At 51.5% G+C, this 21,266-nt stretch overlaps 13 protein-coding genes across 13 annotated transcripts; 5 read left to right on the forward strand and 8 right to left on the reverse strand.

Moving 5' to 3' along the window:
- Nucleotides 1-1,528: 1,528 nt before the first annotated feature.
- Nucleotides 1,529-2,523, reverse strand: COCCADRAFT_28419 (uncharacterized protein; the record flags this gene model as incomplete). Its single annotated transcript, XM_007716758.1, has 3 exons — nucleotides 1,529-1,724; nucleotides 1,773-2,344; nucleotides 2,401-2,523. 3 exons carry the CDS (start codon nucleotides 2,521-2,523, stop codon nucleotides 1,529-1,531), a joined length of 891 nt encoding a protein of 296 aa, XP_007714948.1.
- A 1,236-nt stretch (nucleotides 2,524-3,759) lies between these two features.
- COCCADRAFT_28420 (uncharacterized protein) lies at nucleotides 3,760-4,927 on the forward strand (the record flags this gene model as incomplete). The annotated part of the gene is made up of 3 exons (XM_007716759.1): nucleotides 3,760-3,826; nucleotides 3,877-4,824; nucleotides 4,878-4,927. The coding sequence occupies 3 exons, from the start codon at nucleotides 3,760-3,762 to the stop codon at nucleotides 4,925-4,927; spliced, it is 1,065 nt and encodes a 354-aa protein (XP_007714949.1).
- A 227-nt stretch (nucleotides 4,928-5,154) lies between these two features.
- COCCADRAFT_7262 (uncharacterized protein) lies at nucleotides 5,155-7,192 on the reverse strand (the record flags this gene model as incomplete). Its single annotated transcript, XM_007716751.1, has 3 exons — nucleotides 5,155-6,577; nucleotides 6,626-6,989; nucleotides 7,039-7,192. The coding sequence occupies 3 exons, from the start codon at nucleotides 7,190-7,192 to the stop codon at nucleotides 5,155-5,157; spliced, it is 1,941 nt and encodes a 646-aa protein (XP_007714941.1).
- Nucleotides 7,193-7,598: 406 nt separating this feature from the next.
- On the forward strand, nucleotides 7,599-8,040 carry COCCADRAFT_103088 (uncharacterized protein; the record flags this gene model as incomplete). The annotated part of the gene is made up of 3 exons (XM_007716775.1): nucleotides 7,599-7,705; nucleotides 7,756-7,927; nucleotides 7,978-8,040. The coding sequence occupies 3 exons, from the start codon at nucleotides 7,599-7,601 to the stop codon at nucleotides 8,038-8,040; spliced, it is 342 nt and encodes a 113-aa protein (XP_007714965.1).
- Nucleotides 8,041-8,359: 319 nt separating this feature from the next.
- Nucleotides 8,360-9,769, forward strand: COCCADRAFT_39076 (uncharacterized protein; the record flags this gene model as incomplete). Its single annotated transcript, XM_007716776.1, has 3 exons — nucleotides 8,360-8,543; nucleotides 8,592-9,227; nucleotides 9,297-9,769. The coding sequence occupies 3 exons, from the start codon at nucleotides 8,360-8,362 to the stop codon at nucleotides 9,767-9,769; spliced, it is 1,293 nt and encodes a 430-aa protein (XP_007714966.1).
- Nucleotides 9,770-10,062: 293 nt separating this feature from the next.
- Nucleotides 10,063-11,681, reverse strand: COCCADRAFT_103091 (uncharacterized protein; the record flags this gene model as incomplete). The annotated part of the gene is made up of 4 exons (XM_007716777.1): nucleotides 10,063-10,107; nucleotides 10,170-11,426; nucleotides 11,492-11,544; nucleotides 11,603-11,681. 4 exons carry the CDS (start codon nucleotides 11,679-11,681, stop codon nucleotides 10,063-10,065), a joined length of 1,434 nt encoding a protein of 477 aa, XP_007714967.1.
- Nucleotides 11,682-12,261: 580 nt separating this feature from the next.
- On the reverse strand, nucleotides 12,262-13,109 carry COCCADRAFT_28424 (uncharacterized protein; the record flags this gene model as incomplete). Its single annotated transcript, XM_007716760.1, has 5 exons — nucleotides 12,262-12,328; nucleotides 12,386-12,618; nucleotides 12,694-12,874; nucleotides 12,926-12,984; nucleotides 13,047-13,109. 5 exons carry the CDS (start codon nucleotides 13,107-13,109, stop codon nucleotides 12,262-12,264), a joined length of 603 nt encoding a protein of 200 aa, XP_007714950.1.
- A 560-nt stretch (nucleotides 13,110-13,669) lies between these two features.
- On the reverse strand, nucleotides 13,670-13,918 carry COCCADRAFT_103132 (uncharacterized protein; the record flags this gene model as incomplete). The annotated part of the gene is made up of 1 exon (XM_007716778.1): nucleotides 13,670-13,918. The coding sequence occupies one exon, from the start codon at nucleotides 13,916-13,918 to the stop codon at nucleotides 13,670-13,672; it is 249 nt and encodes an 82-aa protein (XP_007714968.1).
- A 982-nt stretch (nucleotides 13,919-14,900) lies between these two features.
- COCCADRAFT_7267 (uncharacterized protein) lies at nucleotides 14,901-15,836 on the reverse strand (the record flags this gene model as incomplete). The annotated part of the gene is made up of 3 exons (XM_007716752.1): nucleotides 14,901-15,132; nucleotides 15,187-15,469; nucleotides 15,521-15,836. The coding sequence occupies 3 exons, from the start codon at nucleotides 15,834-15,836 to the stop codon at nucleotides 14,901-14,903; spliced, it is 831 nt and encodes a 276-aa protein (XP_007714942.1).
- A 204-nt stretch (nucleotides 15,837-16,040) lies between these two features.
- COCCADRAFT_103089 (uncharacterized protein) lies at nucleotides 16,041-17,580 on the forward strand (the record flags this gene model as incomplete). Its single annotated transcript, XM_007716779.1, has 2 exons — nucleotides 16,041-16,398; nucleotides 16,448-17,580. 2 exons carry the CDS (start codon nucleotides 16,041-16,043, stop codon nucleotides 17,578-17,580), a joined length of 1,491 nt encoding a protein of 496 aa, XP_007714969.1.
- A 231-nt stretch (nucleotides 17,581-17,811) lies between these two features.
- Nucleotides 17,812-18,927, reverse strand: COCCADRAFT_7269 (uncharacterized protein; the record flags this gene model as incomplete). Its single annotated transcript, XM_007716753.1, has 3 exons — nucleotides 17,812-17,914; nucleotides 17,963-18,068; nucleotides 18,135-18,927. The coding sequence occupies 3 exons, from the start codon at nucleotides 18,925-18,927 to the stop codon at nucleotides 17,812-17,814; spliced, it is 1,002 nt and encodes a 333-aa protein (XP_007714943.1).
- A 201-nt stretch (nucleotides 18,928-19,128) lies between these two features.
- Nucleotides 19,129-19,983, forward strand: COCCADRAFT_7270 (uncharacterized protein; the record flags this gene model as incomplete). Its single annotated transcript, XM_007716754.1, has 3 exons — nucleotides 19,129-19,293; nucleotides 19,353-19,453; nucleotides 19,551-19,983. The coding sequence occupies 3 exons, from the start codon at nucleotides 19,129-19,131 to the stop codon at nucleotides 19,981-19,983; spliced, it is 699 nt and encodes a 232-aa protein (XP_007714944.1).
- A 188-nt stretch (nucleotides 19,984-20,171) lies between these two features.
- On the reverse strand, nucleotides 20,172-20,706 carry COCCADRAFT_28428 (uncharacterized protein; the record flags this gene model as incomplete). The annotated part of the gene is made up of 3 exons (XM_007716761.1): nucleotides 20,172-20,461; nucleotides 20,527-20,537; nucleotides 20,603-20,706. 3 exons carry the CDS (start codon nucleotides 20,704-20,706, stop codon nucleotides 20,172-20,174), a joined length of 405 nt encoding a protein of 134 aa, XP_007714951.1.
- Nucleotides 20,707-21,266: the final 560 nt, after the last annotated feature.

A 21,266-nucleotide genomic window follows, 5' to 3' on the forward strand; every position in this document is an offset into this window, starting at 1 on the left:
TCATGCGGGACTCCATACGGCGCCAACTGCAGCTCACCGATATACCGAGTATGCAACAATATTTTATACGGTTTCTCTCCATGTACAGACGTTACCGACATATGGAGTTGTGGAACTATCGTATCCACGGCTAGTTACTGGTGTTCTAATCGACCGGTAATGCTAGCAACCAAGTCAAGAAACATGTACATCCACAATAACCATTATTGCAAATAGCAAACGGAAGACATTAATAACCGTTCAACGTCCTGTTATCGATGGCGAAAAAGCACGGCTTCGGCGACCCTCGTAGTATATAGGACCGCTACCAAGTCCAGGTACAACCTTAGATTTATCCCCTATAGCATTAAAGTTGTCTTTGAGCTTCTCAACACTAGTTTCTCCGGGTCCGATATAGCGATTATTTCTGCCTATACTGCATAGGTAGCCACCTATCGATATACGCCGCACAACTTCGTCAACTAGTGTCTACTAAAAGATAGGAGCAGTAATAAGTATCGTCTCAGCGCACAGCTAAACGAGATTGAGATCTTCACCATAGATAAGATGAAAAGGAGACCAGAAAGAAGTCCTTATCCATTACAGCACCACGTCGAGCGATCTAGGATTCACTTCCGAGGCAACTCGCCAGCTTCTTGCTAATAGGCGCGGCTCCCAATAATCGGGTGATTTCCGAACTGGAGCCAAGCAAGTTCATGGGCTGCTCGTATCGAGTGGGAACATCTTGTCTGTTCGGAAAAATGGCGATTTATATATGTTTAGTCAGGACATACATTTGAGCTGGCAGATCCTCGTGTACCAGGATCTCTCGGGAGGTATATAAAAGGATGCTTTCCTATCAGGATCGTGTCTCGCAGACAGTGTGAAGTGGCAATGGGGCCATATGCTATGGGAGTATACCCAGAAGAATTTCAAGAGCTCAGGGTTGAAGCTTGGCTCAAATGGTTGGGAAACGCATCGAGAAAGCCGAAAAGATGCTTCGTCTCTCTACTGTAGAGAAGGAGATGCACACTATGCACAATGAGAAGAGGCAGGACAAGTATTATGAAGGCAACAGCAACAAGTAGTTGACAGAACCCCTGTGGCGATTTTGGTGGTGCTCAGGTTGGACACGGCAGTTATTGCAAAACCTATTTTCTTTCTTGAAGCGTATTCTTCTGTAACATTTTGCGTAAATAAGTATATTTCAGAAATATCAATCCAAAAATGACTTTTTGATTCAAATTCACAAGCATATGATGAGTCTGGATGGAGCAAGGCACAGTGATAAGCGGGCTGCTGGTACTTTCGTATTTGAATACATTAATAATTATGCTGGCATCCTAGCTACAGCACCACACATGCTGGACTTCATTAAGCCGTATTTAATCCCCTTATATATATTCATGACCGGTCAACAAGCTCCCTTGTCCCTACAGAGGTCCCAAGGGTACCGGCACTGCCCATCAAACCCACGGCGCACATGACCTCCGAACGCCGTCAGTCGTTATCATCATTACTAGTACACTGTTGTGAGATAATTTGTCCCTCACAACTCTCTTTCCCTTGCAATCTCGGCCTGTTGACGTAGCTTGGGGGCGGTGGTGCTGCCTTGACTGCTTCCACTGGGATGCACACCCTGTTCCATATCAGCAGCCCAAAGGGCAGCACCGACAGTGTTGGTAAAGCAAAAGAAGATTCCGACAACGGGTACGAGCTCGAGAAGGACGGCAGGAACACCGAAGCTTGAAGATATTAGTTGAATCTCTATCTAATCGTATCGGTCTACTCACCTGGTGTATGCAGCCTTGCGCTCCTCAATGAATCGCTCCTTCTCCTGCTTCTTCATCTGCTTGAGCTGGAAGTACCTGGCATGTGCGGTCGGACCAAACTTGCGTCCTTGGAGGATGACAAAGATAAAGGTACCAACAACGGGGATGAAGTTGAGCGGCAGGTACATGAAGTAGCGAATGATGGCCTTGGGGGTAAACTTTGCAAATGGCTTGCTGACCAACTTGCCTAGTTTTCCAATGGGATCACTTCCTGACTTGACCTGACGCTCGTTTGATACAAGTGCAGTTTGGTTTCGGCAGACCATTGTGCCATCAAAGGTGTCAATCAAGGCATCATCAATGAGAAAGTTCTTGCTCAAGACAGAGAATATGGTGGACGACTCGCTGAGAACAAGCAGAACAGTGGTGACAATGGCGAGAGGACCGTTGAAGAGGGTGAGAAGCGCAGCTTGTGGGACATAGGTGACAGCAAACATCATCACAGTCACGCCCAGACCGAGCGAGACGGTTGGGAGGAGCTTGGCAGCCAGAGGTTTCCATAGTGCTCGATGTGTGAAGAAGTAGGCGATGCCCTGACTTGGTGTTAATCTTGATAAGTGCTTTCGTGTTCCGAGTTCCGGATACAGACCTTGAAAGGATAGAGATAAGCGGCCGATCGGACAGCATCTGACGCCAGCTGCTTATACTGGTCAAAGTCTTCTTTTGCGACTTCCCTGACCTTGTCAGGGACTCTCAGTCTGGACTCGGACATGGTTGCGGTGGAGAAATCGGGGCGATTGGAGGAATTAGGGATTGTGCAAGGAAAATTGCGTCGTGATAGACATCAAGTCGCGTCGTCCAGCCATGGACGTGGTGGGGGAAGGTTTTGGTGTAGCTGGAACGACGTCATTATCACGTAGATGGATGGCCCAAGCTTCAGTTCCAACAACACGGGAAATTTTGCCAGCGGCCGTGTCCAACGGAAACGGATGAACAGGCACATGCTTTTGCTGTGAATTTCTGAGACGCGTTGCAAGTCCCACTTAATTGATATCATCGGTGGGCGGATTCGTCGAGGCAGAAGAGCATCAGGAAGATGGCGACATTGCAGGGTACGTCATTCACCCCCAGCTTTGACGTGTTACAGGGAACCCCCAGCAAAGTCCCTTGTGCCAGGTTAATCGCTGTCGCGCCCGCCTGGCCCGTGATGCTCATACGGATGGTAAACCAGAAAAATGCGCTGTCAAGACATTTGGCGGGCAAGACAATACGGTATACATGTCGATGCGGCGGCTTCTAGACCGTGGGCGCGGTACCCACTCTGGTTCTCGTGCCCTGTTTACGCGCAGCTGTGGCGGTGTATGCCGGGCTGGGTACCAGGGAACTGATGCAACATTAGATGAAAGCGGGAGTGGAGTTATGGCTAAGCTTTGCCCTACCCCACATTTCCATGCACCGAATTCGAACAATGACGCAGCCCAGGCCGCCTGCTAAGTCCCGCTACGATCAAACAGGCCAGGTCGGTGTAAAACCTTCCCTGGAGGGTCCAGTCGCAGGAGCCATGAGCCAACCTCCTGTGGCTGCGGGAGGCGTGGCACGGCAGCCGTAAATTAGACAAACGAGGGGAATATCACCAGATCAGTGCCACTTGGAGACCCGCTTGACCAGGTTTCATTTCGCCCATCCAGGTTTCTTGCGGCGCTCGACACGCTTTGACGTGGGCATCCACAGTTTGCTGTGGCTGATCGCTCCACTGGCCATCGCCTCCTGGACATGTGTTCTTGATTGCCGTTTGTATCACGGACATAGACATGACGTATGGGAAGGCCTTGGGGGGTTCTTGCTGCTTCATCAGATACATATAAGAAGGCATCAGTCCCTTTGCTTTTCATCATCATCAACATCACCAACACAAACAACATCTCACAACAACAATCAACAACCTAATTCACACTTCCAATCATCTACTACTTTACATTACCCTCAGATCATACACACAACCGCAATCATGACAGGAATGATGGAGAAAGTCAAGGCCAAGGTCGATAATGTCATGCACAAGGACAAGACTCATGGTAAGTCACTTCAAGATTCACTTCTATCTTCTTTTGCTAACACTTCCCAGACGACCCCACCGGCCCTCACAGCTCACATACCGCCAACACTGCTGACCCTACCGTGCACAACACCTCCACAACTCACACTGGCTCTACTGGCCTTACTGGCAACAGCCATAGCACTCATGGCACCACAGGCTACAGTGACCCCACTGGCCCCCACGACTCTCACATGGCCAACAAGGCTGACCCAAGGGTCGACTCTGACCGTGTCGGTACCGCCGGCAACCTGGGATCCAACACCCACGCCACTCACGGAACCACTGGTACCCACGGAGTCACTGGCACCCATGGTGTCACTGGCACTCACGGAGTCACTGGCACCCACGGCTCAACCGGATACAGCGACCCTACTGGTCCTCACGACTCCCGCATGGCCAACAAGACCGACCCTAGGGTCGACTCCGACCGTGTCGGTACTGCTGGCAACATGGGAACTGGTAGCCACACAACCGGCAGCCATGGACTTACTGGCACCCACGGAACCACTGGCACCCACGGAACCACTGGCACTCACGGAACCACTGGCACTCACGGAGTGACTGGAACCCACGGTTCATCCGGATACAGCGACCCTACTGGTCCTCACGACTCCCACATGGCCAACAAGCTTGACCCCAGGGTCGACTCTGACCGTGTTGGCCCCGCTGGCAACAAGGGAAGTGCCGCCTATGGAACCAGCACCGGCACTGGCAACTTGGCTCACCGTGACAACGAGACTGGTGACCTGCCCAAGGCCCTTGTAGAGCCCTACTCCCAGGCTGAGCCTCACTCCTCCCTCCAGAATGGCCACCACACCACCGGTACCCACGGTACCACTGGCCTCCACGGCACCAACGGAACTCACGGTAGCAATGGTCTTCACAGCACCACCGGTACTACTGGTACCCACGGCACCCACGGTACCCACGGTACCACTGACGTCCACGGCAAGCCATCCATGATGGACAAGCTGAGTAAGTAGCCTCTGGCATTGCATTCAAGACATCCATATACTAACGTCTTCTAGACCCCAAGAAAGACGCTGACTTCGATGGAAAGGCGGGAATAATGGACTAAATACTGTCTCGTCTCCTGTATACATGTAATATTGTAGACAAGAGGGTCCCATTGAGCGACGGGTCACCTCCAGACATGGTTTCATGACATGACTTTCACGAATACCCCCTATATTACCTTAAACCAGCTGTATAAATAGCTTGAATCAATCGTAATATTACTATCCATTGCTTTTTGCTCGAATCATCTAGCCTATCAGTGACGCATTGCCTATATGTTAAATGATATCATCCTTCAACAACAACAATATCCTTGGCCTCCGCCATCTTCACCATCTCCGCCCTATCCTCTACACTCAAACTACTCGTCTTAGCCGCCTCCTTCCACTTTTCCACCTGCCCATACTGCTCCTCCCCCATCTTCCCCTTCAACAGCTTCAACAGTTTTGGCGCAAACTTCCCCGTAGCATACACAACGCCATCGTAGTGCCGCGCGAACAAGACAATTACCAGCATCAAAAACAGCACGGGTCCATCCGACGCTTTTTGCTTCTGTAACCGCCTCAACATGTCGTCTAGCATACTTTGTTTTGCAACTTCCAGACTCGCCTCCGACGGTGCAGGAATACCTTGCTTCTTTGCAAATTTCTCCAGCGCAGATGTGATGCCGCTGATGTCCATTGTCTTTGCCGTATCAAGGATACCAGAAAATCGAGCAATGTTCTTGCGCGTCTTGCGACTTAGTACGAGTCCCTGTGCGCGTGCTTTGGCGATCGTGTCCGGGATGAGGTCTTTGTGTGCGTAGGTAGCGAGTAAGTCTGCGAGTTGGTCGTGTAGTTTTTGGTCAGATATATGGCCCAGACCTGTCCTGTAGACTTGGAAGCGCGCGAGGATGCGGTCGGTCCAGTAGGTTGCAAAGTCTGCTTCGTTTGGTGTCTCGAGAGATGTGAGGGTCTGAAGGAAGGTTTCTTCGAGGAGTTTCTCCACAGGCTTTTCGTCGGCGAGGAAGCGCTGGATGAGACATAGTTTCGGTATCGAGGCTCGGACTCTGTCGCGGTTGAATTTTATGTCGTCGGTTCTTGTGGGGTCGGCGCGGAGAAGCTGCCATTGGGATTCTGCGTCTGCTTTTGCGTATTCCGATAGCTCATCCAGTGCGCAGGTTCGCCGGGCTTCGGTGAGGATCAAGTGACCAACGCGGACGATTCTTTCTTCTTGAGGTCTTTCGGAGAATGCGTTGACGACAGAATCTTTGACTTTGGCGACTATCGGATCTATGATAGCTGCAGGCAGACATGGGCCAATTAATTGTGCGACATCCAATGTAGAGCCTTCTTGGGCGAGTATCCGTATGGAGTTTTGCTCAATCTGCGCTATCCATGGCTTTGACACAGCAAAAGAGTCCAGTACATCTACTTCTTCAATGTCCTTGAAGTAAGATACTGCGTCTTCATAGGTTGGGACTAGCTCTGAGTACTCTGCGGCAAACTGTTTTAGATCCAAGCACTCCAGTGTACCGCTTTTCAATTCCTCGACTGTTGCGTTGCGTTTTGATTCTACAAGTTGCTTGGGTGTGCAGACTACACGGTTGGGGTCTTGCTCGATAGTAACTTGGGATGTGAGGTTTTCGGACTCTAGTGCCTTTTCTAAAGTCCGGAATATGAACCATGCCGGTGGACTGCCAGGTAAATCTTCTGGCAAGATGGTGATGGTTCTTTGAAGTGTCAATGGCCTAGCCTCTGGCGATGAAAGTTTTACTTACTGTAGTTCATTGAGTGCCTGCTTGACTCTACTAGTAATATCTCTGGAAATATCTTCCTGGTAAGCCCCTGTACATACAAAACCATCTATGTTTACAATATCGTGGGTTTGGTCTGCAAGTAAGGCGTCAAGACTTTTGGGCCATATGTCATGTTGGGAAACCAAATCGGTCTTGGAGTGCACTCCTGAAGAGAGCAAATCGGCAAGTTTTTGCTGTAACGCATCTCGCTCATCAGCGGGAATGACCTTTTCTTGATCTGCGCTTAAGAGGCACAGTTTTGGATGGCTCCGCGCAAGTTGGTGTACAAGAGTTGTGCTTATATCCAGATCGCTAGCCAATTCAAATATTGGAATTCGTTCCGTCTCTGCAAACGAAATCAGTGAAATTCCTCAACTAAAAACTTAAAAATTCACCTCTTGTTACACGACTTCGAAACTGTGCCTGGGCAAACTGAAGAGTAACGAAACCATTACCGCTGGAGGCTAGGGCAAATTGTGGTATAAACTCTGCGCTAGTCTGCGGGGGAAAGAGGGAAAAAATGCTCTTCACATCGTTTTCAGTGAACATGCTGACTCCACAGATAAGACTAAGATTTCCAAGTTTCTGGGGCAGTGCCTCTATGTTTTCAGGATCTTGCGTATAGGAATGCGCCGCTTTTTTGTCTAATGCGACAAAGAATGAGTGCAATTGAAGAGTTTGTCCTAGTGCGGTAATGCTGCGGACTGGCGCGGAAGAGGCAAATCTATGTAGGAATGAAAAAGACTGGATTTGCAGTAGTTTTGAAGGATTAGTAAGTTGAACCAAGTGTTTGTCCTGTGATTCGACTTCTGGAAGGTGAATGATGGAGGGCGGAGGCAGCGTGACGCTGATTGGTGCAAAACAAGCGGCGCCCGGATGAACATCGGAATTTGGGCGCAACCTCATCGTCGGCCCATTGACTTTGATAGTGACGACAAGACCACCCACCGCCGTCATGTCTCAATTCCGCGCGGCCAAGCTCGACATTGGCTGTTTTACGAAGATCCGCAACATTCGTGACCACACGAAGCGCAAGGTGTACTCTGAGAATGAGCCAGAGCGGTGCGCATAACCACCTCTCCAAATATCTTCCACGACTGATGGCAGTATAGACAAGCACTCCGCTACATAATCCGCAATACTACGCTCCCGCAACGAGTCCGCGCACAGGCCCAGCTTCAATTGTCGGAAATGCACTGTTACACACGCTTCACACAGATCAAGAACCGATGTATAATGGGAGGCAAAGGCCGTGGTGTTTTCAGTGACTTTAGACTCGGAAGGGTACGTAGACGGTGCAGTCAACGTTAGGCCTCAAGTTAACATTTTGGCAGTATCAATTCCGTGTCAATGCGCTCGCGGGGAATCTACCAGGTGTGAAGAAAGCAAGCTGGTAGAGAGGATGTGTGGGAACATGTATAATATTATGACAAGGCAATCGGACATTGGGTGGTGTACTTGCGTATAAGGCACCCGGGCTATGAAAATGGTTTTCTGGTTCAAAGTCGGCACGTAACTGATTGCTCTCTCTCTCTTTCTCACCTCACGTGCTAGTCGGGTTGCTCATTTCACTGTTTGCTCTTGCCGTATTTAGCAGATACAAACCGCTACAGGCCACCAACAGTAAAGCCTTTCCAACAGTTCAGCTATCCTGTTCCTCCTCAGATCGCTCCAACTCATCTGCAATCTCATCTATTGCCAAGAAGCAGTATCAACATGTTTCGGCGTGTAGAAAACACCATGAAGGCGGATCCGTCGTTCCCTGCCGACCTCAAGCAACTTGGCTTCTTTATCAACGACACGGGTCATATACGCATGATCGATGCACCAGATAAGGCTCATACCTACAATGCCACCAACAACGAGCGTGTCAACGAGCTCCGCTGTGAGGCTATGCACGGTAAGTTCGATGGCAGACATGACTTGGAGTATATCTGACATACCACAGCTTGCCAGCGAAGGGAAGTCGAAGCACGACTATCTCGCCTGGGAATCAACCGCATCTATCTTCCACAGTACACTCTAGAGAAGCCCAACGGACCGAGCATACCTATCCTTGCTCCTGATCCTGAGACGCTAAAGACACGCAAGCAAATCATTGTACTCATCAACGACACTCAACAAGACCTAGGCATCTTATCATACTCACAACTATCTCGAGACCTCGGTATCAACGGCGGATCTGTCATCAACTTCGCCAAGCAGATGATCAAGCGCTCCTGTGCAAACAACACTGACGAACAAACCGCCACCATCTTCAAAGACAACTACGAGCTCGAAGACAAAAGCACCGCACCCAGCCTGCTCATCCTAAACACATCCCAACTCCTCTACTCCCACAAACACAAGCAAGCCATGACTCTCCGCAGCTGGTCCGCCATGCCACGCAAATCCATCGCCCACGACATGATCCGCATCCACTCTTCCAACTCCCTCGCGGGCCACCTCACCCCAAAAGACCACATCAAAACCATCTTTGACGAGCTCCTGTACAACCCATCTCGCATCGCCGCCGACGCCGAACTCTGCATCATCGGAATAGAAAATAGCACCGAGGCCCTCCTCTCCATCCTCGCCGAAGATTGTAAGTAAACACACACACACCCCGATTATCCCCCCCCCCTTTCTCATATTAACAATTGTCATGTGTCAGTTGAAAAATACAGCCCCCGTATCACGGCCATAGCCCTCCTCCACTGCACCCTCGACGCCTCGCAAATCACACATGCAGGCCTCCGCACTTTCCTGCATCAGCGCGCGCGCCAGTGGCGATTCAACGATGCCCCGACTAACCCGCTGCACTGCACTGATATGCCCAAACTGCACCACGGTCACGCTGTCGGGGAAAACGATGAGATAGAGGTAGGATGGGCTTCTGGCACTCAAGTCCCGTGTCCTACGTTCGCGGGCGGTGATGGTGCGCTGGGGGAAGATGTGTTTATTGATGCTGCGGTGCAAGATGCGGTGCTAGCTTTCTTTGAAGAGGCAAGAAACCGAGGTGCGGTTTTGGGTGAGAAGATGAGTGAGGGTCGTGGTTGGAAGCCACAGGTTGAAGGGCCGCAGGTGGCTTTTGCGGGGACGATGGTGGATAGTGAGTTACTCAAGGCGGCGGGATTGATGGAGTGAGAGACGAAGTAAGGATGGGATGGATCTTTTCTTTTGTTTGCAAATATGGGATGTGGATGGAGGGTACTTAGGTATAGTGAATTGGTCATGCAGGCCATTTACTTCATTTCTGTACATGAGTGGTTTTGCTTTATCTGATCTTTGCTCACTGTGAAAGGTTATGGTGCTTATTTGTGTAATGAAAAAAAGTATTCGAATTCGTAAAAATCCCCCGTGATGCTTGAGAGAAGAAGAACGTATTTGAGCATTACGAATCAATAATCATAACTTCGCATAATCAGACATCGTGGAGTTCAGTCCCGCTTATCGTTGTCTTCGGGCCTATGCTCTGTACTCAACTGTACAAATACACATATTAGCTTGCGTTCACAAAGTCTCATCATTGAGATAAAAGACATACCTGATTCCCGTTGTAAAACTGCTGGGGCTCTCTGCCCCTTTGATCAGCCAGTGTGCGTACTCGAAAGCCTGGATTATTGGGAGTATCGTGCTGAGGTTCCTGGCTAGTTCTAGAACCCACGGTGTGACCACCACCAGGCCGGTGTTGCTGTTGCGAAGATGACGATGATGCACCTTGCGAGCCGTACCCTATAGCAGAACCAATTGTGTTGCTCACAAAGCCGACTGTCGAGGCCAGCAGCCCAAATGCGCCACCTACAAGGCCCGTAGCGGCTCCTACGACGCCGCCTTCTGCCCCCGAGTACGCCTCTGTGTATCCTTTTACTGGAACAAGGACTAGAGTCGCGCTGGGTGCAAGATCAATGTCGCCTAATGATTGACTTTCGTCACCCGCCGAGAGCTCGCGGCTTGGCTGAGGTGCAAGGATGTGGCGAAAGTAGTAAGGAGGAAGCTGCTTGTGGTTGATGTTTGCATCGTCTTGAGAAAGCTTAGAAAACTCCAAATCTACCCATTTCCTCACTTCTTCCTGCAGTGTGGCTTCGCGTGGAAATGTCGAGCGTATTGTGCGCCCGTCGAATAACCGCACATTCAAATTGACGTGCTTTGCCCGTGACCCCCTTGAAGACGATGTTGTTGTGTGCGGTGGAGGCGATGTTTGAGCTTCCTTGTTTCGCTCCTTCTCCCGCTCTGCTTTTCTTGCTTCTGCTTCTGCCCTTCTTGCTGCCTTGTCTGCCTCTATTCGTGCCTTTACACGTGCCAATTCCTCTGCTTCTTCTTTCTTCTTCTTCCGTAGGGCATCGCGAGCTTCTTGCTGTGCTTTGTTCGTAGACGCAGACGAAGTGGATTTCGATGTCGACGCTGATGCCATCCTTTGCTTTCCTTTTGCGTTCGCTGACGGTGGAGGCGCAGCTGCGGGTTCAGCTTGTGTGGGTGTGTAGGGTTCTTCGGGCCCATACAAATCGTCCTCAGCGGCTGCAGTGTTGTAACTACTGGATGAGTCTAGGGTACCGGCCTGTGGTGGTGACGTTGGTGCTGTATTGGAACCCGGAATGGGGTTGGCTCTGAGCACTCGTCTGATGGAGTTGATAAACTCATCCTTGGTGACGTGACTCTTGAGTTGTATTTGAAGTTGCCCGTTGTGTATAACGACAAAGGTGGGAATCTCTGAGAGATCGGAGAAGGCGGCGAGGAATCCAGCCTCGGTGGAGCCTGCTTCAAGTCGCAAGAGAACAGCCTTTTGAGCGAGGAGGCTGGAAAGCTGGGCAAGTGGTCAACACGTGCATGTCAGAGTACGCCGGGAAATACCCAAGCCAGGCGACTTACCCATCCACTGGTCAGCCACTCCTCTTCCCATTCCTTGCTCGTGGCTCCGTCGTCTGTTCAGGTGGTTAGTGTGATCTCCACATCCCGAGTGGACAGAGTTGCCTCAAATACCTCGCACAAAGCAAGCGACGAGCTTTTGTTCCTTGATGGCAAGGGCAATACCGCTCTGTAAAGTTCCTTCATGGAACATGATTGCAAGAGGGTGTAGGCAGAGTGGCGGGTGTTTGCGGGGAAAGCTAGGGGAAGCGCGCTGGAACAAGGATGTGTGCCTGCGCCTCCAACCTCCAACATGGCCGGTACCGAGGCCAAACGGTCGCGTACATGTCTTCACATGATTCATCACAAAACAGGCTTCTGTAGAAATATTTTTGGCAAAGTTCAAAAAAGGAAAGCTCATGCAATAAACTGATCTACTGGAAATGCTAAACCCAGTTCCTGTGAATCCTCCACGCCCAAGAAGAGTAATGCAGCAGAAAAAGCCAATGCTAGACTCCTGATATTCAACTGCAGCGTATTAAAAGATGCTGCGAAGCAAATGCTATTCGTGTAGATGGACGCATATGCCGGCATGTCGGTCGCCTCCTTGTTCGCCAGTGACGTCTCCAAAAGCGATGTCCACCCTATCTCCTGTGTTTGGTATCCAGATGATATCACTCCCATACGTTAATCCTCAAGTAAGTTGTAGAGATGATCTACGAGCATATTCAATCTTCTGATCTTTGTGCAATTACGCCAAAACATGTCTCGGCTTGACGCTCCACTCCGCCTCTTTATAGAATGGTGCACTTCTTCTTGTTCTTTGCCGCCGACGGTGGGGCACGGGGACTGAGGACGGCACTAGGGAAAAAAAAGTTAGCGGTGAGGCGTGGGCAAGGGGATGGGGTAAAAACGCACCGGATCGCCTCGTCAAAAACACTCTTGAGGTTGCGCTGTGTGAGCGCAGAGCATTCCAGGTACTTTTGCGCCTTGATTTCCTTTGCGACCATGACGGCCTGCTCATATTGGATGGGCGCCATCTTCTTCTGCCTTAGCGACTCCTTTGTGGCCTCGTCGTCCCGCAAATCAAGCTTTGTGCCGACGAGGATGATTGGTACGCCAGGCGCGTGATGGTCAATTTCGGGGTACCACTGACGTCAAGTTAGCAACAAGCGCGACAGCTGGGATAATGATAAATTTTGATGATGGAGTCAGCTGTGCCTTACCTTTGCCTTTACGTTGTCGAATGAGGGAGGGCTGACGATGGAGAAGCAGATGAGGAAGACGTCGGTCTGAGGGTAGGAGAGCGGCCGCAGCCTGTCGTAATCCTCCTGTCCGGCGGTATCCCACAGTCCCAAGCTTATTGGCTTTCCATCCACCATGACATTTGCAGAGTAATTATCAAAACTAGGCGGGTTAGCTCATGGAAGCGTGGAGGAGGGCGGAGGGCAAACGTACACTGTAGGAATGTACTCGCCGGGGAAGGCGTTGGTCGTGTACGAGATGAGAAGACATGTCTGGGACAGGCAATCAGCATGCGGCCTCAGCGATGGACGACGAAGGGGGCAGAGTTTCTTACTTTGCCAACAGCACCGTCGCCTGTGACGACGCACTTGAGGGATTGGGTTGCAGGTGCAGCCATGGTGTGGGTTGCAGGTGCAGGTGCAGGTGCAGCGTCGTCTGATTAGAGTTGGTTACGACCCTGCTCGGCGGAGGCAATGGGGCGGGCTCGGGAGATGGAGAAGCGAAGGGCGGAGCTCAGAGACCCTGCAAGAAGATGGGTCAGGCGGTGTCGTGAGGCGCAGACTATGAGGGTGGGAGAGTATATGGGTGTGTGGTGTAGTGTAGTGTGGTGTGGAAGAGAGAAGGACGCACCGTTGGGACAGGTCGACAACGTGTGGGTAGCTTCTGGTTCTGGCGGAAGCTACTACCTGCAGCGTAGGGGGGAGGGGGGCGTTTTATCGCTTGGCGGCGGCGGGTCAAGAAGCGAGCAAGCAAGCTTGAGAAAGCTGGACTGGAGTGGATGGGCGAATGCAAATGCAGGCTGCGCGAGTCGAAGCAGCGCGGGCCACTGACGGGGACACTGGCGGGCGGGGTCCGAGTCGTGGAATAGCGGCAATTGCGCAGCTGAGGGTGTGCAGGGCGGCAGGCGGTTAGTGGGAGTGGTGATGATGGCAGGTGTAGTAGTGGTGATGTGTGGGCTTATGGCAAAGGGGGGGGAGAGGCAGACAGTGAGAGAGAAGAGGCGTGTGCCGGTGTAATAGCGTAGATTTGCGGCGTAGGAGCGGCGGCGTCGTGGGCCAAAAGGGCAGCAGGCGCGTATCCTCTTGAAACCCATTTGCGACACAGCAGGCTCACCACGCCTCTACCGCGTCCGATAGGCAGGGCGCACGGCTCGACCAAGGTCCCACCCGATGCAGATGCACGCTGCCCGGCGCTGGACTTGGACATGCACCCCTGTGGATGAGCCGGCCTGTCCTCGATCCATTACCCGCAAGACGAGTGCCCCATGCAGTGTGGCATGCAGAATGCAGACATCCACACATGGACGCATGCACTCCGTCCCTGGAGCCTCCACCAAGCCCGGAGGCCGGAGGCGCGTGTCGGACCAGAGACTCGTTGATATTGCACATGCTGGCTGGCCGTGGTGTTGGTGTTGTTGTTCCTGCTTCTGCACACAAAACGCCCAGTCACGTGCAAGCCGGCCGACTAAGCCATACCACGGCCATGCTAAGATGCTAGGGCACAATCCTCCGCGCCCGACACACACGCCTTTCTCATGCCATCCGCCCTCGATGCACTTTCCCTCTACATCCATGGCACCACCACCGCCACTACTACCACTACCACTACTACTACTATCACCACACCAAATCTCACGTCAGGTCCTCCTCGCCACTCATGTCTTGGTGGTGTGCCATGGGGGGCATGCACATGTCAACCATAATCGCCGCCTGTCCGCCCTGTGATTCGCCAGTCGCCGCATATTTGTGCTTGCCAGTGCGCCCGTGCTGCTCTCTGATTTGCCCTCTGAACCTAAACACCGTGCGAACATCGCATTAGCACCTCCATCGCACCCGCGCCCCCGGCTTCGACTCGTAACCATGCACGTGTGGCCACAGAGGCCTGGTTTTAGCCACCGTCTCGAGACGTTCCTCCTGCATTCCGGCCCTGTCCTCGACTGCTTGTTTCTGATTTCGCCCCACGACACACTTGCCCCTCTTGTCCTCGCTCACATATCTATGCACGCCCTCCAAATCACTCCAAAGACATATATCAACGTCATGTAAGAAAAAAACAAGCCTCGCTGCACTGTCGCCATGCCGCGTGCACGGCTGCGAACCGTAGTCTTGGTCTTCAACGTTATCTATCTATGTACACGCGCCCAGCATTCATTGGGTATCAAGAGTTCAACATCAAATTCCCACTTCCATTAGTAGAAAAGAAACAGTCCATCGCCTCCCTGCTTGTCTTCCCCCACCAGCTCCTTCCGCAGCAGCAGCTTCATCAGCGCCTCATGCAGCTCCTTCATGTCCAGAATCCCACGCTTCTTTTGGTCAATATAAGACACATCCACCACCACTCGCTTCAGGTTGGCCGTGGAAAGTGCCCCATCCTCAAGCAATGCCACCAGTCGATCAGGCGTTCCAACTCCGTAGTCGATTCTACCCAACAAATTAGCTTGACTATTCCAAATTGCCAACCATGGTTCCACCTACTTGCTCTTCTTCAACTGCGATACCTGATCCGCCAGTTTGAGATGCTTTGCAAATAGCTTTGCGACATTCGGCTTTTGAACTCCTTGTTTGGGCAGTCCCGCCTTCAGAGTCCGGCAGACATCGGCCGCTCGAATCCCAGACAAAGTCACCACAATCGTATGTGGTGCTCCGGGCGGCTTGGAAGGCGTCAGTTGTAGCGCACCCGCCTGCTTCTTGAGAAAGGCTGGTAGATTATCCGTCGTTCGTGGTTCGCTCCAGCTCGTGCTATCTTGTACTGTGCGTGCTGCATCGTGTCAATACAGTCCTGACCAAACTATGCATTTTCCACACCTACCGGAAATGAACTTGTCCTCGAGCTCTACACTGCTCAAATCTTGTCCATATAGTCGTGTTCGCGCGTTGACGTAGTCTGCTAGTAGCTGGCCATCCATGCGCTCGAAAGCGTGGTTCACTCCCAACTGCTGGTCCAAATCATCTTCATCTATCGCCTTTGCTCTCTGCTTCTTCTTTTCCTTTCGCTTGGCTTTTTTGGCAGCTTTCTTGTCGTCCTTGGTTGCCTCAGGCTCGGCTTCTCTTTTCCTCTTTTTGGAAGAAGCGTCAACGTCAAACTGCGCCTCAATGAGGGGTATACCTCCTTCAGAATCTGACATGGCGGGGGCTGTGTTTTGTGTGAAGAGCGCGACCAAGTTCGTGCAACAGAAAAAGTTACAGCGAGGATTAAGGTTATCGATAGCCTAACCAATACCGGACTAGCGCCGCTACGCGCCGCAAGGTCGCGCTCAAGCGACGCGTTTCCCTGACGTCTATCCACCATCCCACGCTCCCACGACGCAACCTCGGATGGTGCCGCCGCAATGGCAGAATCTGCGCGCAAGAAGCACCGCTTCTCACCAGATGCCCAAGTTCAGGACACGCCGAGCAACAATGCCACTCTACAACCCATAACCCCCTTCCGCCGTGCCATTAGCGCTGGCCCCACCCCAGGAAGCCGAAGAACACCACTCATAAGGACACCGGGAACTGGACGAACACCTAGAGGCGGACCGGCCACTCGTCCTCTTACTTCACGGCGCATTGCGCCGACCACGCCGCATGCGATACGGGCCCTAAGGGAAAGAGCCAATGCAGCTCGGACACCGGGCAACAACCGGAGAAGGAGTGGGCGTATCCAGAGGGAAACACCGCGTGATCTACTACGTGATCTGAGTAGAGGTAATTCTTTGAAACCAAATCCCTTCAACTCAGCTAAGTGATTATGTAGCGCTTGCTCGTACCAGTCGTCCAGTCGAGCCTTCCCCGCAGGTCCTGCCCCAACGCCCACGACACTCTGCCTTGGACCTGCCAGATGTTGAAGATGGCCCACCAATGGCTGCCCCGCGACTTTCCATGCCACTGGAGAACATGTATGACGACGATGACGACAGTTTCCATAGCGCCCCGCCACGGCAATCGCTACTACCAGACCTACCGGATGATGTGGATGGTGGGACTGTGCAATCCCTCGAGTTTGGAAGGCGAGCCATTAGTGAAGATCCGCGCTTGATGTACGGGGGGAGGCAAAGCGAAAGATTTGGAGATTTGAGTGAACTCGGCGCGGTAGAGGAAGAGTTTGAAGTAGATGGGACTTTCATCAATCGACGCGCAGATGGGCTGTTTGACCAAAATATCGAGGAAGATCTAGACAGAGACGATACAACTATACAGGCACTGACTGGCCGAAGAGACGGGCGCACTAGCGATGCCAACCTGGGCATATTTGGCGAGGGAGACGATGACACAGAGGAGCCCACTTTCCGCTTCATGATACCCGATCGTATGCGTGCGCCACCCCGGCAACCTTCACCAGAAGAGCAAGAAGTTCAGGAAGACAATGTACCAGATAGCGAGCCTGTGGAGCTCCCAGACGACACAGAAATACAATACGACGAGGATCAAGACCCAACTGCGGCTTTGGAGGACGAATATCTTACCTTGGATCAAGACAATCTAGGATGGGAATCCGACCCTCCTGTAGATGATGATGCCGAGCTTGCAGCCTACCGAGAAGAGGAATCAGCAATCGATCGGAGTCTCCAGACACACTCACCCGAGCGACCTTCCGCGGAACAGTTAAAGGGGGTGCAGAAGGCCAAGGAATACATGGTTTCAGAGCACGGTATCGGCTTTCCTTCGTTCCCCGCGGCACCAGTCAAGAAACTTGCTCTCAGTTTTATGAAGTCACAAGGAAGCAAAGCTCACCTCAGCAAGGACACTCTTGACGCCCTTGTCCATACAACCAACGACTTTTTCGAGCAAATCAGCATTGATCTCGCAGCCTATGCACAGCACGGCGGACGGAGGATGATTGAAGAGAGCGACGTCATCGCACTTATGAAGAGGTATTGTTACATCTAGTCTGCTGTACAGTTTTGTACAAATATGCTCGTCCAAATTGCTAACCCTCACAAGAACCCGCAAAACGACCGACAGCAGTACATCGTTTTCGCTTGCACAAAAGATGCTCCCTCGGGAACTGGTCCAGCAGCTGCGCATGCAGCCCCCGGTCAAGCTTAAAAGCCAAAAGCGCAAGCGGCCAGAACCTGTACAAGAAGATGATGAAGAAGATTGAGGCGGCCTAGTCATGCCTTATGACCAGTCCACGCTCTGTCGTACCCGTCGTTGGGTGCCTGACATGGGCTTCTTGACGACCATCCAGAACATTACGGATGTCGCAAGACTCAATGCGTACCTATTTCACGTAAGCATTGGTGCATGTATATGGAAATGGGATACGCACCATGTGAAGATGTACTGTGTATGATTGTTGCGCAGATTTACGGTTGGCGGCCTACCAATGGGTACGCCCTTTGGTTCGCGCTCATAATTTGTGAGCAAATCCGGCGCTGTGGTGAATAGTTAGATACCCCCAATAGCAATCATTTGAACAGGTTTTCAAGAGGCGCACTTACTCATTGTCTCCTCCACCCAGACTGGCTGACTCCCGCTATACTCTGCCATTTCCTCCACACTCGGAAAAAACCATTTCCCCTTCTCTGGCTCATTCTTCGGTGTAAACATGTTTCCCTTTGGCGGCACCCTCAGCAACCCCTCAATCGTAACCTCTCCCTCTGGCAGCGCCCCGTTCTTCTTACGAAACCACTGCGGACTCGCTTCCTTCTTAATCCACCCCCTACACGCTAGTATCTTGTGCACATTGCCCCTCGCATCCCTGCGCTCCAACGGCGTAACAACCGTGTACCCCTCCTCGCCATCCAGCATGCGCGGCCCAATCAGCATTTCCTGGTCATGTCTTAGCACGCCCGTCGCATACACCTTTCTATAGTCGAAATCCTTGATGGCCTCCGGGTCGATTCGCAGCGGCAGTTCCAGCGGCGGGAACGTCAATCGATCTTCAAATCGCGCTATTAGATCTGTTTTCCAGCCCAGCCGTTGCACCTGCCAGCACCCGAGCACGAAGGCGGTTATGGGTATGATGGCGAGGATGATGAGGCCTGGTCCGTGTTGTTTGCCTGCGCGCGCCATTTTCGCCGGCCGATCAAGGATAGAGACGAAGTTTGGGTCGAGGCCGGGGCCGCCGCCTACATTGCGCTTTTGGGTGCGGAAGAGGAGGAATTGCGGGTGGAGGCGTGCGCGGAGGCATTGCGGGCTGGATTGTATTGGGCGGGTGGTTCGTGTGAGGGGGATTATCCTTTGCGAGTAGTATCTCCTGAAGAGATTTAAAAAGGGGTTTGGTTTCGACATTTTGGCGTCGGTGGTGGTGGGGGAAGAGGCGTAAACTTCGATGATGGGGAAAGTTGAGATGCGATTGAATTAGTACGGTCGGACATCCGAGCTCTCAATGCGGCATAGGTCCCCGCTCCACACTTCCCCATGTCAACAATCTCCACGACTACCCAGGCTTCATTCGTTTTCCAAGAACCACGACACTGAAGTTTCAACATCATGGCGGAAACCCAGGATATGCCTGTTCCCCGGGCGGATGAAGCAGTAGCGAAACGAGATAAAGATGATTTGCTGGATCATTTGGATGACCTGCTCGAGCGCTATCTGCACACATTGCACGAGTATCAGCAGGTGATGCAGCAACTTTCAAAGCAACTATCTAATGTATGTTCATTCTACAGAATACTGCCTTGAAAAGTGAAGGAGATTAACGTAGAATGTAGGGCTACATGTCCCTTGCTCAAGCAAACTTTCACAACTCGTCTTCTGCAATTCGATATGGACAGGACTGCTACGATGAACGCATGCAGGCTATACGAAAAGTGTATGTTCTTCCAAAAATCCAATGTCTAGGATTCATATCATGCAATCCCAAATAGTGTATGTCCTTGAAATACATGGATTATACTAACAACCAAAAGTCGCGTCTCGGAGGGGCAAACAAGTGACGTCCCACACTTTTCCGTCCACAAATCTGATCCTTCAGATGAGAACGTAGATGCTTCTGATGATGCGTCCAAAAAGGAAGATGCCCAAGAATCAAAGGACGACTCAGAACATGTTACACCAACAGCACCAGAATCCAAGCAGGAAGAAGAGCCAAAAACGACATCAAAGACGGAAGAATCAAGCCCAGCATCAGAAGAGACTAAAGAAAAAACAAAGACTACGAAGAAATCCAATGATCCACTGAAATGGTTCGGCATTCTCGTTCCACCTGCTCTTCGAACAGCACAATCTGCATTCGTAAACGCAGTCGAGGCCCCAATCCCACAGCTAGCCACACTAGCCCGAGATATGCGAATGCAGGAGATTGAAATCGGACGTGTCAGAAAGCAAATCAAGAAGCTCTAGATATCTTTTCTCTGCTCAATCAACTAATTCAATTCAAACTCATAGAAAATTACATTTGCACACAATCCTCCTATTGCCACTTCAAACCTCTGTACCCGTGCTAAACTGAAGCTACCGTACTTCCCAGGAAGATAAAAAAATAAAACGCCATTCCAATGCACCCCCCTCTCCACCTCCACCATCCCAAGCTAAACCTCCTTCATAAGCTCCTCCAACTCATCATCATCATCCCAGCCTCCCCCCCTCCTCTCCACAACAATCTTCTGCTCCTCCTTCTCCTGCTGCTCCGCCACAGCCCCCAGAATCTCCTTGAGCTGCTCCTCCGTCACTTTGGAGCGAAGCTGGCCCGTCCGCGCCAGCATAATAAGCCGGTTCTCAATGTCTGTGGCGCGCGATTCTTTGACGAGGCGGATGCGGCCGAGGCGGTCCGCGGCTTCGGGGAGGAGGATTTGAGACAGGATTGAGGAGCGTTGGTCCGCTGTGTGCGTGGTGGGGTTAGTTAGTAAGAGGGTGGGTTGTTGGTGGGGGCAAGGGAGGATGTACCTTCTTGTTGTCTGTGGGATGTAAAAGTTAGTATATATTAATTGGATATTGGGGGGTGGAGTAGAGGGGTATTTACTTTCGCGACTCTTGCTCTGAGCCTGAACCGCGGGCCCCGCCTTGCTGCTGCTGCAACTGCTGGAGGCGCGCGCGCCTGATTTGCTCGAGATCTTCGTCTGACATTTTTTTTCTTCTTCGGTCGCTTTTGGTGTGCTTGATTGGGTTGCTTTGCGCAGAAGGAAAAGGAAGGGTGGGGGTAAACAAAGGTGCGGACTAAGGTTGTGGCGCGCACAGAAAGTGTGGTGGATGCGGGGAGGTTCGGGGGTCCGCAGGCTAACTGGTGGGTACGGGTCGCGGTTACACTACCACATAGGGTCGACTTTGAATCTAAGTACTATGGCGGAGGTCAAGTTGCTGGTTGATATCTATAGTAAGATAAGGTATTGTAGAAACATAATAAGTTGTTATCTAAATAGAATATGTCCAAGGCACGTGACCAATTCTTCAGAGTGTAGTAAAGTTTCAGGAAAGTACAATTGCATGATTGTCAAGTATTAACTTATAGTATGGTAATTGCAAGTTGCTAAGATACTTCAGTACAGCAAGTAACATTGGAAGAAGTAACTATAAAAAGTCACAATGCTTACATTTCGCTGATACCCTGCAGGTGAGTGCCGACGCTCCCAACGATATTACCGTCCCAACGATATTTTTTTGTAACTCTATCACTTAAATCTATTCTT

The sequence above is a fragment of the Bipolaris zeicola genome (assembly GCF_000523435.1).
Source record: "Bipolaris zeicola 26-R-13 unplaced genomic scaffold scaffold_152, whole genome shotgun sequence".
In the NCBI taxonomy this organism is placed as follows: domain Eukaryota; kingdom Fungi; phylum Ascomycota; class Dothideomycetes; order Pleosporales; family Pleosporaceae; genus Bipolaris; species Bipolaris zeicola.